This window comes from Bos mutus, chromosome 4 (genome assembly GCF_027580195.1).
Source record: "Bos mutus isolate GX-2022 chromosome 4, NWIPB_WYAK_1.1, whole genome shotgun sequence".
NCBI lineage: Eukaryota > Metazoa > Chordata > Mammalia > Artiodactyla > Bovidae > Bos > Bos mutus.
The window spans coordinates 8277041-8290128 of record NC_091620.1 but is presented as its reverse complement, the minus strand read 5'-3'; the positions used below and the strand labels follow the sequence as shown (position 1 = coordinate 8290128).

General features: G+C 47.4%; 1 protein-coding gene across 1 annotated transcript in view; it reads left to right on the top strand.

Annotated features, from left to right (window-relative positions):
- The window catches only part of PLXNA4 (plexin A4), a 480825-nt gene that overhangs the window by 362558 nt on the left and 105179 nt on the right, over window positions 1-13088 (top strand). Inside the window, exon 5 of the mRNA XM_070369025.1 lies at window positions 8237-8337. Within this exon, the coding sequence (XP_070225126.1) occupies window positions 8237-8337 (101 nt within the window). The remainder of the gene's footprint in view (window positions 1-8236; window positions 8338-13088) is intronic.

Here is a 13088-nt window from a genome sequence, read left to right as displayed (position 1 = left end):
CATGGCAGTGGCAGAAGCATGGAGGGCAAGACCAAGCACATGGGCATATCTCAAACCATTGCCCTGTGCTTGCTGCCATCCCCTGGGCCAGATTCAGTCCTGAGGCCAAGCCCAAGGTCAAAGGGTGGGAAGAACACTCCACCTCTCCATTCACCATGAGGTCAGGTAGGAATAAGCATGGGGGTGTCAGAGGCTACTTTAGGGAAGTAAAGAGTTGGGCCTCAGAACACAGTCTGCCAGAGCCTGTGACCAGCCTTCTGACCCCAGCCTCTCTTGCCAGCCTGCCAAGTGGAGAAATACCTGCCACCTCTGAGCAAAGGTACTTGGCTTCCCTGGTGGCTCAGCTGGTAAAGAATCTGCCTGCAATGCGGGAGACCTGGGTTCAGTCCCCGGGTTTGGAAGATCCCCTGGAGAAGGGAAAGGCTATCCACTCCAGTATTCTGGCCTGGAGAATTCCATGGACTGTATAGTCCATGGGGTTGCAAAGAGTCGGACGTGGACACGACTGAACGACTTTCACTTTCTGAGCAAAGAGGATATGAGTGACTGTGTTCCAGGCACCTAGAGTGACAGGAAATAAACATAGCTTCCTGGACCAGTGCTCAGCCACCACAAGTTCATGTCCTGGCAGTGAGGGGCTTAGAGGCCATCAAGGGGAGACAGGGCTCTCCAAAACCCCTTCATAGCCCCATGACAGCAGAAACAAAGCCTGGAGAGGCAATCACAGGCCACCAAAGGAGGTACTTAGGCTTTCCCGAGACCATGATGCTAACTCCCGTACATATTGCTGAGTTAATAATTTTCTACACAAGGACGGACTTTCCCCAACTCTCCTTCCTTTGCTTGGGGACAGGAGACGGAACAGCACAGGGGACGGTGGACCAGGCACAGCATCCCCACAGGTTGACAGCTCACAGCAGCCTCTCGGAGTTTCTTAATGCATCATCTTGCCTCATTTTTTTCTTTTTTGACAATTTTGAAGGAAATTGGGTACTTACGAAGCCTTTGGACATTTAAATTAACTCCCACCATCAGGCTCAGTGTATCTACTGTAGCATTAGCATCCAATTATAAGAGGAGAGATGGAGCAATAACTCACATTTAGACCAGAATGTCAAATGCTTAAACAAATTAGAGGTATACGCACAGACTGGATGCTCTATGTATGGAACATTCCTGAATGTAATCAGCAGAACAGCAGGCACCCTTTGCAAAGTTAACGGTAACAGGCAGAGTGGGACCCTACTGCTGGAGGAAAGCATCTTTCAGAATATCAGGGAAACTGGACAGGGGCTGGGCTGTAGGGGCCAGAACTCAAGGCAACTGAGAAAATTCCTCCAACTGCCAAGAGCACACCCAGGCCCCAGGCCCAGCAGAGAATAGGTTCCATTGATTAGAGTGAAGAAGCTGATAAAGACCAAGGTCATGAATTGAACTCCTGTGTGGGCTCCTTTGCTCTGCTGTCAGTCACTCCTTGTCTCCCTATCCCGGGTCATTGTTTTGTAACTTCATGGTCTTGTTCATGGGGCTGGACAGATAAAAGAGTAGAGATGATGAGTCTATTGAGCATAGTTTCAAAGCAGACACAACTACACTGTATTATTCAGGGAAGTTTACCTTGGTGGTCAAAGGATAGAGCAAACCGTTGTGATTCCCAGGAAGGTCATGGAGGGGAGATAGAGATGAGCACGCACATGTTCCTGGTCATAATTAGGGATGAGAAATGCTGAGGCAGAGGCTGAATTTGAGGACAATTTGATAAAACCAGGGGCCATTTGACCACACAGGAAGTGTGTGAATTCCAAACCTCTCCCCTGTGCCTCTTGGAAGGGGTGAGATGTGAAGCATGGTTCTGGATGGAACAAGACTAAGACATTATTTTTCCAAATCAGGAAACAGAGGTGCAGAGCTTGAGAGTGACAGGTCCACTTACATGACAATACACGATAAGAGACATTCATCCCAAATTCTTTTGTCCATTTGAGGTTAAATTGAATAATGATGCCTATCTTTTCACTCAAGGATCTCAGAATATTTCATGCATATGAATTTATTATCAGTCTACCAACAGAAAGCTTCTCCCCCTTGACCCAGGCTCCTAGGCAGGAAATAGGTGTTCTTATATCCAGCCAATAGTGTTTTTTAAATTTTTTTATTATGGTAAAATACACCTCACATAAATTTGCCATCTTATCCATTTTAGGTGTTTGGTATCATCAAGTGCATTCTCCTTGTGCTACAACCCTTTCTTCCCAAACTGCCTGCTGCTGCTGCTAAGTCGCTTCAGTCGTGTCCAACTCTGTGCAACCCCATAGACGGCAGCCCAGCAGGCTCCCCCGTCCCTGGGATTCTCCAGGCAAGAACACTGGAGTGGGTTGCCATTTCCTTCTCCAATGCAGGAAAGTGAAAAGTGAAAGTGAAGTCGCTCAGTTGTGTCCGACTCTTAGCAACCCCGTGGACTGCAGCCTACCAGGCTCCTCCGCCCTTGGGATTTTCCAGGCGAGAGTACTGGAATGGGTTGCCATTGCCTTCTCCGCTCAAACTGCCTATTAAATACTAACTCCCTATTCCCTTTCCCTCAGCCCCTGGCAACCACTTTTTATTTTCTGTCTCTATGGATTTGACTATTCTGGATCTCATATAAGTGGCGTCATGCAATATTTGTCTTTTAGTGACTGACTTATTTCACTTAGAATAATGTTTTTAAGGTTCATCCATGCTGTAGTCTGAATTTCCTTCCTTTCTGAGGCTGAATAATGTTTAATTGTGTGTATATTCCACATTTTATTTATCCATTCATTTTTTTATACATTTCAGTATCCATTCATCTGTCCATGGGTACTTGGGTGTCTACCTTCGGGCTATAGTGAATAATGTTGCTATGAATATTGGTATATAAGTTCAAGTCCCTGCTTTCAGTTCTTTGGGAATATGTACCCAGAATTAGAATTACTAGGTAGTATGATAAATTCTAAGTTTAGTTTTTTGAGGAACTGCCAAACTGCCCAATAGGTTTTTGCCTAAAGCTGACAGAATGGGTCAGGAAGACTGCCCTACTAGAACCTTCCACCCCAGGAGCCCCACTCTCTCCCAGCATGGTGTAGACACAGACCAAGGTCCTGAGAGGCAGTGGCTGGTGGGGTGCGGTGCTCCTGTCTCTAGAAGCAATGAGGGGGCAATTGAACCCCTAAGTCAGCACCTGTCCTAGAGTCCAGTGGCCAGGGGAGACAGCCCTCTCTTGTCTGTGGTCTCTGAGACCATCCGCCACTAGGGTCCACTCATCTCTAGATATGTCACGTTGCTATCTGACTTGTTCTCCAAGCAGAAGCCCCCTTCCATGACTTTCTTTTTTCACCTCTTCCTGTGGCCTGAATTCCCTCACCCGGTTAATTAGCATGCCTGGCGCTGTAGCTGAAGACTTTAATCAGCGTGGGGTGCTTTTAATTAATCGTGGCTCTGCATCTGGAGTGGTTTGTGTTCCAGGGTCAGGAGAGGAGTGGAGATGGGGGATGGAAGAGGCGGCTTTGTTCGCTGTCAGGCGCAGGTGGAGAAGTTGCATGTCTGGGGAGAGAGGATCCTAGTGCCAAGGTGACTCCGAATCTATCGACCACCTGTGCAGCTTCCTAGCAAGGTGTGGCCAGTAACCAGAGTTGTTAGGGTACAGAATGGCACCCAGATAGATGGTGGGCTAAATCTAATTTTCAAAAGCTATTTAAAGTGTCAGGCAAATTTCTGATGCTCTCCAGATTACATGGGGTGGGGAGTGAGGCAAAGCAATGACGTAGATTGGGAGTTATGGGGTCCCCCTTGGAGAGGTGGTCATGCTGGAGAATACTGCCTGAAAGTGGGACTTTGGACATTTCTCTGAGCCTGGCTTTCTTTGTGAAAGTCCTGCAAAGGTGAAGGGAGGTGGCACTCAGCTTTTAAATAATGGCAGCTCTTCTATGTGGACTGTCAGAATCCTGGTGGTTCCTCTGTTTTAGCATCCGTTCTTTGAGGAGAATGGAGAAAACCTAGGTAAAGTTCAGAAGAGTAATAACAAATGACTGAACATACAGGTAGAAAGAGCCTCTAAGAAAAGGTGAAAGGAAGTTAGGTAGCATAATAACTTCCCAGGACTTCCTTCTACAGGGATTGCCCTGATGAAAAGCAAAAAAAAAAAAAGTTCCTAATGGATATAATAGATGGTAGAATAAATCCAGGAAGCCGGGCCAGGATGAAGCAATGGATGGTTTAGGAGCAAACATCACAGTTCAAGGAGGAAGTTCTTCTTGGCATTAAACTCCTGGCCAAGTTCATGAGGCCTAGGAAGGCTGTCAGGGCAGTTTTGGGGTGATGGGGGAGGAAGAAGTAAAGTGACAGGGTGGTAAAGAGTGAGTATTAATGACAACTTTCCTTTCTCGGTCGGCTTTTCTGGTCTCTTTCACCATTCTGTAACTGGCTGGGGAATTAGAACTACTAACCTAACCTAACCTGTCAGATCATAGACTTTCAAGGGACTTGTGATCCATGCTGTTACTGTGTACTTTTACTTAGACCCAACCCCCCCTTCCCCCGCCCCAAGCTTGGGCTTCCCTGATGGCTCAGAGGGTAAATAAATTGCCTGCAACGCCAGAGACCTGAGTTCAATCCCTGGGTGGGGAAGATCCCCTGAAGGAGGAAATGGCAACCCACTCCAGTATTCTTGCCTGGAGAATCCCATGGACGGAAGAGCCTGGCAGGCTACATACAGTCCATGGGGTTGCAAAGAGTTGGACACGACTGAGCAACTAACACTATTGATGACAAAGATGACAGTAATAAAAACTTTCTCTTATGATGTGTTTGATCATTCACAAAGTGAAAGAAAGTGAAAGTGTTAGTCATTCAGTAGTGTCCAAAATTGATGGGGAGTCTGAATTGATGGGGACCTTTATCTCCATGTTGAAAGATAAGGGGAAAAATGGGACTCAGAGACAATAAGACCTCATTGCCAGTAAATAGTGAAACCAGGATTTGAACCCAGCTCCAAAGGCTCATACACTCTTTCCAACCAAACGTAAATGACTCTTGTTTAAAATCAACAGAGGAGAGGCTTTACAATTCTAGTTGGTGGTTTTGTTGTTCAGTCACTAAGTCATGTCTGATTCTTGGCAACCTCAAGAACTTCAGCACGCCAGGCTTCCCTGTCCTTCACTATATCCCAGAGTTTGATCAAACTCATGTGCATTGAATCGGTGTTGCTATCTAACAATTCCGGGTAGTGATATTATTAAATACCGGTTGCAAGATGTTTTTAGAAATGTGAATATAAAGGCTTTGGAGGAGATCAGATTCAGCAAGCAGCTGGCTTCATGTGTTGTACACCCCAGAATCCCATGGCATGGCCATCTGAGACAGATTACAGACCATGTCCCTGGGAGAAACCAAGGAGGATATTAATTAAGTTTAGACCAAGAAAATGCTTTTGATTGAGCAAGCCGTGATTTCCTCTTTAAGCCTGTGCAAAATATGGAGTGCTAGACAAGCAGCTGGAACATATGAAAACGTTATTATGTGCTTATGTTACCAACTTTCATCATCTCTGGTCCCCTTTATTACTTTTTTCATCACTAGACATCTAGTTTTGAAAGATTTTTGCCTACTAAACCAACTGTATTTATTAAGTAATAATATATTTCCTATTTTTAATATGGCAAATACATCACAGAGTATGCGCACAAACAGAAAACAGCAACAATCCAATTTCCATTGGGCTTTTGGAAATATTAAGAATACCTGTGGATCTCATTACCACTTGTGAATTCCTAGGAGTCCATGTGCTTGGTCTGGGTACCGTTATTCATATGCTTACATGACCAGTGTCTATGCCCATTTGATGTGTAGGTAAGGAAATGAAAGAGGCAACAGGAAGCAGGTCAGTTTCTGGCTATGTGTAGAGTCAGGGGTGTAATTTGTAAGAGGCTGATTGTCAGGATCAATTATGAAAATGGAAAGGCTGTATATACACGGAGCTGAGGCACAGCCCAGGCTGATGGCGTGAGAGGTCATAGAAGGAAAGATAAACTTCCAAATGTGCAAAAAGATATCTGAGAGTGTGGAGAAAGGGCCACCAAGGCCCAGGGCAAATCTGTACAGGAGCAGGAAGCTAAAAGGTGCCTTGGAAGAAGTGAACACACATGGTGGTCATTAAGATTGCCCAACGGGCACGTGAGAAAACAGGAAAGATACATAAAGGGAGGAAGAAAATTAAAGTAGAAAAGAAAAAGAAATCATGTGGGATTGGAAAGTAACAATTAATGAATTATTAATTCCGAAAGAGTTCTGAGACTAATTGAGCAGACTCTGGTGCCAGTTTGCCTGTGCGTGAGTTACAAGTAGCCCCTGCCAAGTGCTACATAATTTTATGGAGGCAGATGTCCCATGAAGCAGCAGGGAACACACAGCCTCTGCATTTGCTCATAAAGCACAGAGGCTCAGCCAGGTCAGGTGATTTATCCTTCACCATGTCTACTGTCTGATGGCAAGAAATTAAAAAGGATAACCAGCCTGGATGGGACGGGAGTTTAGGGGAAAATGGATATATGTGGATTCATGTATATGTATGGCTGAGTTCCTATGCTGTTCACCTGAAACCATCACAACATTGTTAATGCTGTGATATAATCGCCTATGTGTACATGCATGCTAAGTCACTTTGCTACTGCTAAGTCGCTTCAGTCGTGTCCGACTCTGTGCGACCCCATAGACGGCGGCCCACCAGGCTCCCCCATCCCTGGGATTCTCCAGGCAAGAACACTGGAGTGGGTTGCCATTTCCTTCTCCAATGCATGAAAGTGAAAAGGGAAAGTGAAGTCACTCAGTCACGTCTGACTCTTAGCAACCCCATGGACTGCAGCCTACCAGGCTCCTCCGTCCATGGGGTTTTCCAGGCAAGAGTACTGGAGTGGGGTGCTATTGCCTAGTCCAACTCTCTGTGACCCCATGGACTGTAGCCCACTAGGCTCCTCTGTTCATGGGATTCTCCAGGCAAGAATTCGGGAGTGGGTTGCCATGCCCTCCTCCAGGGGATCTTCCCAACCCAGGGATCAAACCTGAGTCTCTCATGTCTCCTGCATTGGTAGGTAGGTTCTTTACCACTGTCTCCACCTGGGAAGCCCATAGTTGCCTATACCCTAATACAAAATACAAAGTTTGAAAAAAAAAAAGGATAAGCACATCAAATTCTCTTAGCTCAAGCTGAAAGATTAGGTAAGAAGTCCTCCACCGAGATAAAAAGGTATCCCAAATGGAAAAGAATGATTACCAAAAAATAGAACCTTTTTGTAAAGAAGAAACTGGTAAAAGTGGAGAAGAAAGACCAAGGCTCTAGGAAGAAAATTAAAATTCCATTTGATCCTGTGTATCATTATTAAGTACCTCCTATCTCTCAGGCCCTGAGAAATCATGTCAGAAGACACTGGGGCAAAGCTATGTTAGAGAACAAAGAAATTCAAAAGATCTTTATGGGGATGCAGGAAATAGAAGCATTTGGGCCAAACAGAAATGTCATGTGGAACATTTTACATTAACAAGTGGCTGGTGAAAGTGAAGATAAAGTTTTGGGGTTGGAGAGGAAGCCTCTAGTCATGAAAAGAATGCGGGTAGGAAGAGAAATAGCAACAGCTGCTCTTTAAAAGCTCCAGAGTGAACAACTCTGCCAGCCAGTTGGCCAACATTATGAGAAAGAGAGAGTGGGCAGATGACAGCATGAAGCGAGTGGATTACACCTTGTTACAGAGAGAGAGGAAGGTACTGGATTTGGGTGCAATGCTCTCCGGAACCACAAAAATGATGAAACTTGAAGGAGGTCTGGGAAGGGGGGTGAAAGAGAAACATGAATGGAGAAAGAAGAAGCATCTATGGTAATTACATTGATAAGAGAGAAATGTGTGATGAATTGCATGTTTGTAGCGATATTTGAGGGTTTGGATGGTGGGAAAATTTAAATGTACAGGATATAAATATCTTTGATAACAATGTGATATAAATTCTTTGGCATCTATTCCCAGGGACTTCTAAGAAAATAACCGATGCTTATGCAGCCATCTGCTCAAATACAATCCCTCCAGGTCTCTTTTGGATCTGGGGTTCTAGGCCCCTACCTGCTACCGCACAGTCTTAGATGATACACCCGACGAGATAACGTCAATTCCTGGTAGACTACAGGCTGTTCTACAAAATCTTGACCTCTGTCTCTCCTGTGGTCCTGTCCTAGCTCACCAGAGTCCCTGTGGAGTCCTGTGGTCAGTATCAGAGCTGCAGCGAGTGCCTTGGCTCGGGCGACCCCCACTGTGGCTGGTGTGTGCTCCACAACACGTGAGTACCTCTGGGCAGTTTCCTCCTGCTTCCCACATCCCCAGGTAATTCTCTTCCTCTTCGTCTTCTTCTCTGTCACTGCTCTCCTACAATTTGACCTCTCTCTTCTCTTCCTCTCTTTTCTTACTCTTCCTCCCTTATATCCTTTGTAAATCTTATCTCCCTTCTTGTGTTCTGACTTCACTTTAAATTGTTAACTTACCATAAAAATGTATGGAAATGTCAACGTGGGAATGGTGATGAGTCACGATATGGGGTCACCTGGGATCATTACACTCTAAGGGGCTGGAGGGAGATCTCTGGACATTTGTGGTTGCAATTTGACTGCAGACTGATATTCCAGGGCTGAAGAGCAAGAAAAAGGTATTGGACTCTTTTTCTCCAGGCTTACATGGGCCGCTAAATCATTTATGTGATTAGTGATTCAACAGTCACTGAACAGACTTCAGTGTCTCCCCAGAATCTTCTGGTATTTGAGGGTTAAGTTCAAGTGTGTAGCACCTAAAGGCTCTCCTTGGGGCTGTCCGAATATTCAACTGGCTGTCCGAGTGCCCTGTGCCCGGGGTTACGAGACCAGTGGGTGAAACTCTGCCCTGGTGTTGCCACTCCCACCCTGTGCCTCTTCCTTGCTGGCTCCATTTGACTCTCCAGAAGTGGAAAGAAGGCAATGGTGTGCAATGGAGGCAAACGGATCCTGATAAATAAACCAAGGGATGAAAGAAGGGCATAGATAACCACCCAGACACATGCGGAGAGCTGAAAGCCTTTCTCAGTGGGATCCAAAGACCTCTGGCCTTGGCATTGCTGACTGGCAAAACCATCAGTAGTTGGGTCCCACTCAGTGGAACTTGGTCCCAGTCAAGCTTTCATTGCAGGAACCCCAGGCTTCTAGTTAACAGTTGAAACCTAACATGCTAAGAGTTGGATATGTGTATGCGTGCGTGCTAAGTCGCTTCCATTGTGTCTGACTCTTTGCAACGCCATGGACTTTAGCCCGCCAGGCTCCTCGTCCATGGGATTCTCCAGGCAAAAATACTGGACACAAGTACCATAAATTAAAAAAAAAAAAAAGATTTTTTACTAAGAGCCTGAACTGTATGTGACCGATGACATTTACCAGTCATTTCCAACTATAAGAAGGTGGAGGCAGGGTCCTGCCTCACTCTACCCCAGGAGTGCCTCTGAAAGTTACAGTGACCTGTTAAATTCTAACACATCCTCCCCAAAGGGCCCAGGGCGGGCAACCTCCCTTCTTTGGGTGACAGTCTCAGGCACCACAAGACCTTGAGTTTGCTAAGGAAAGGTTTGAAAGTCCTCAGGCATACTGTGGGGGTGGGAAAAAATGGAGGCCCATTGACCTACCCTGAAATACACATAGCTCAGAGATGACCAGAAAGCTGGGTAGAGGCACATACTCAAAGCTGTGTATCCTAACAGAACAGTGATGCCTGAGACTGGCCGGCATGCAGAGGATGGGAAAGACTGCATTCAGAAGCCAGATCAGTTCTGATCAGTGCAAAAGAGTTGCCCGGATGATATTTTACAAGGCAGCGGGGAAGTCGTTTTCTTTGTCCCACTCAGTGAGGCCTCTCAGAAAGGGGCCATGCTCCAGATCCATGGCTTCCTTAGGGGCCTTTGGCAGCTGGCGTTCAGCTCGGCCAAGGATGGCTCAGCTTCTCCTGGCATGAGGCTTTCACACCTGGCATCGTTTAAGGGCGATCAGGAAAGCCAGCCCCCCCTGACACTCTATGCCTGTGGGACCCAAAGGCCAGTCTCTGTGTCAGCTTTGATCCTGCCTGGCGATGCCGGCCCACCCCGCATAGCACAGAGCCGTGTGAGGAGCAGTGCCCTGAGGCTCTGAGACAGTAGTACAGGGGGCTACGAGTACTCCCACCTCCCCGCTCTAGAGCTGAGCTAAACGGGAATGACAGGAGCAGGTCCCAGAGGTGACTCCTACCTGGCCTCAGTTTCTCCTCAGTAACCTAATACCTGCCTCCTGGCAGAAAACAGGAGTGGACTGGGTCCAAGGTGAAGTCCAGACAGTTCATGAAAGAGGCCACCAGCCTGCACTGGGAAGCCCAGCCACCCTATTCACAGCATGGCCTAAAGTAAACAGCCATGGATGTGAACTTGGGGCACCTGCTGCCAAGTCCAAACTGCACATCCCCCAACTGTGTAGCCACCTGGGGCAGCATCCCATCTCTAGAGTGCTCTGCTGGCTCAAGGTGTGATTCTCCGTGACCTTGAGCTTCCTGGCTGTGGGAAGGACCTGGTGCTCGGGGCTGTGCTGATGTAAACCCCAACTCCCGGGAGCACTCAGCTCATGAACATCCTAGACCCAAGCTGCCTGCCCTCCGTGACAATCTGTACCTGGATCCTTCCTCCCTCCCAGAGTTAATAACCAGGAGAAACCCCTGGCCCACATGGTCAGGTGGAGAAGAGTGGATCCCTGGATCTTCTAAGATGCTTTGAATCAGGATTTAATATTTAATTTACATAGAGTGAGATAAATGGATGCTCTGTGTACAGTCTGAAAATTTTTGATCAATGCATAAACCAAGGTAATCCATACCCCATCAAGATATACAATATTCTCTTATCAAGAAAAGCTATGACAAACCTAGACTGCATATTAAAAGCAGAGACATCACTTTGCCGACAAAGGTCTGTACAGTCAAAGCTATGGTTTTTCCACTAGTCATCTACTGATGTGAGAGTTGGAACATGAAGAAGGCTGAGCGCCAAAGAATTGATGCTTTTGAATTGTGGAGAAGACTCTTGAGAGTCCCTTGGACTGCAAGCAGATTAAACCAGTCAATTCTATGGGAAATCAACCTTGAATATTCATTGGAAGAACTGATGCTGAAGCTGAAGCTCCAATACTTTGGTCACCTGGTGCGAGGGGCACACTCACTGGAAAAGACCCTGATGCTGGGAAAGATTGAGGGCAGGAGATGAAGGGGATGACAGAGGATGAGATGGTTGGATGGCATCATCAACTCAATGGACGTGAGTTGGAGGATGCTCTGGGAGATAGTGAGGGACTGGGAAGTCTGGCATGATGATTTCAGGGGGGTCACAAAGAGTTGCACTCGACTTAGCAACTGAACAACAACTTCTCCGGAAAGTTCCCTCATGCCCTGTCTTAATTCTTCCCAGGGGGCCTTTCTTTCTTATTTGCTTAAGTTCAGGGCAAAGCCAGACATTGCTTCTCCTAAATATGCCATTTGCATCCCTTTCATCTGAAATAGATGCCAACTGGGCATTCATAGCTACGAATTGATAGATGAGGACTCAGGCTGAGCAGGAGGTAAGGGAGCAGGCTGGGGTTGGGCAGAGGCAGTGGGGAAGGACAAGGATGCCAGAGAACGTGTAGATGCTCCATCGGGGCACCTGAGTTTACTAGGGAGGGGAAGACTGCAGGGGTTTCATCACTTTGGAGGCTCCATGCCCATACACAAAGACTTGTCCCTGTATCTCTCACACCAGCCCTGGGCCTCCTGTGCCAGGCACTCTGCTAGGCTCAGGCACACAGAGGGACCCATATTAGACCTTCTGCCTGGCAGCAAGTCCCCGGAAACCAGGCCTGTGATCCAGGGATGGGGTGAGGGTCGCAGTCTACAGTAGAATCAGCACGTTTCTCGAGTTTGCACAGCAGGCAAGACCCTGAGCTAAGTGCTGCGATTCCAGCCAGCCAACCCCAGGAAAATCCCTGCAAAAGAGCATTGGTAATGGGCTTCCTTGTGATTTCAAGATACATCCACTTTCTCTGTCACTTTTGCCAACTTTTCCCATGGTTGGAGGGAGTGAGGCGATGGGGAACTTTGCAGGAAGAGAATGACAGCAGGTGTGTGTGTGAGAGAGAGAGAGAGAGACAGACAGGGAGGGACAGAAACAGATGGAGGAGCAGGAGGAGAGAGAGCATGTGTGAAGTTCAAGGAGGGGCCCCCACCAACAGGTGGCTCAGGTAGCTGAAAGGGCTGTTTGTACCAGCAAGGGCACAGGTGGGCTACAGACTGAACAAGCTTAAGAAATGCTCATGTAATTGAAACCCTCCCGCCTGTTACTCACCACCCTCAATCAGGCCTGCCAGCCCAGTTGCACAGAGGGTCACCCCTGTAGCCCTCTCTTGCAGCCCCAGGTCCCAGCCCACGGGCTTGGTGGGTTCCACTGATAACAAAAGCTTCAACAAACTGGGTATCTATTTGTCCATCGCCTTGAGCCTTTTTTTTTTGGCAGGGCCTCCACCCTACTGGGCCCTAGCCTATTCTGTCTTGGGTGAAGGAAAGGAAATGCGACAGCCCACCTACAGCCCTGAAGCCCAGCCTTCACTTGTCCTGGGCCTGGAACCCTCCCTCCAACCACCAGGTCCCCAGCCCCCTCTCCCACTTCCCCTCCCATGCCCAGGCCAAGAAGGTAACGGGATCCCTGCAGACCCAGCCCCATCGATTGGCCCAGACGTTACCTTTCTTCAGCAGGGTCACCAGCGTCACCCCTGGGAGGCTCATGTAACCCACGACATTAACAGGGGAGAGATATGATCAGCTTTGAGAAAGTCTTTCCCTTCCCCACCTGGGGACCCCTCCTCTTTGCTGATTTCTTCTCCTGGAAGGATGCCCTCCCCAGGATGGCTTGGCATGGGTCACTCTTCAGGACTCACTTTGTATAGCTTCTGCCAAGATGGAACAAAGGAAAGAAATGAAAAAATGCTGCTACTTGGAGCAGAAGCAGTGGGTTAAACTAAGAAGAAC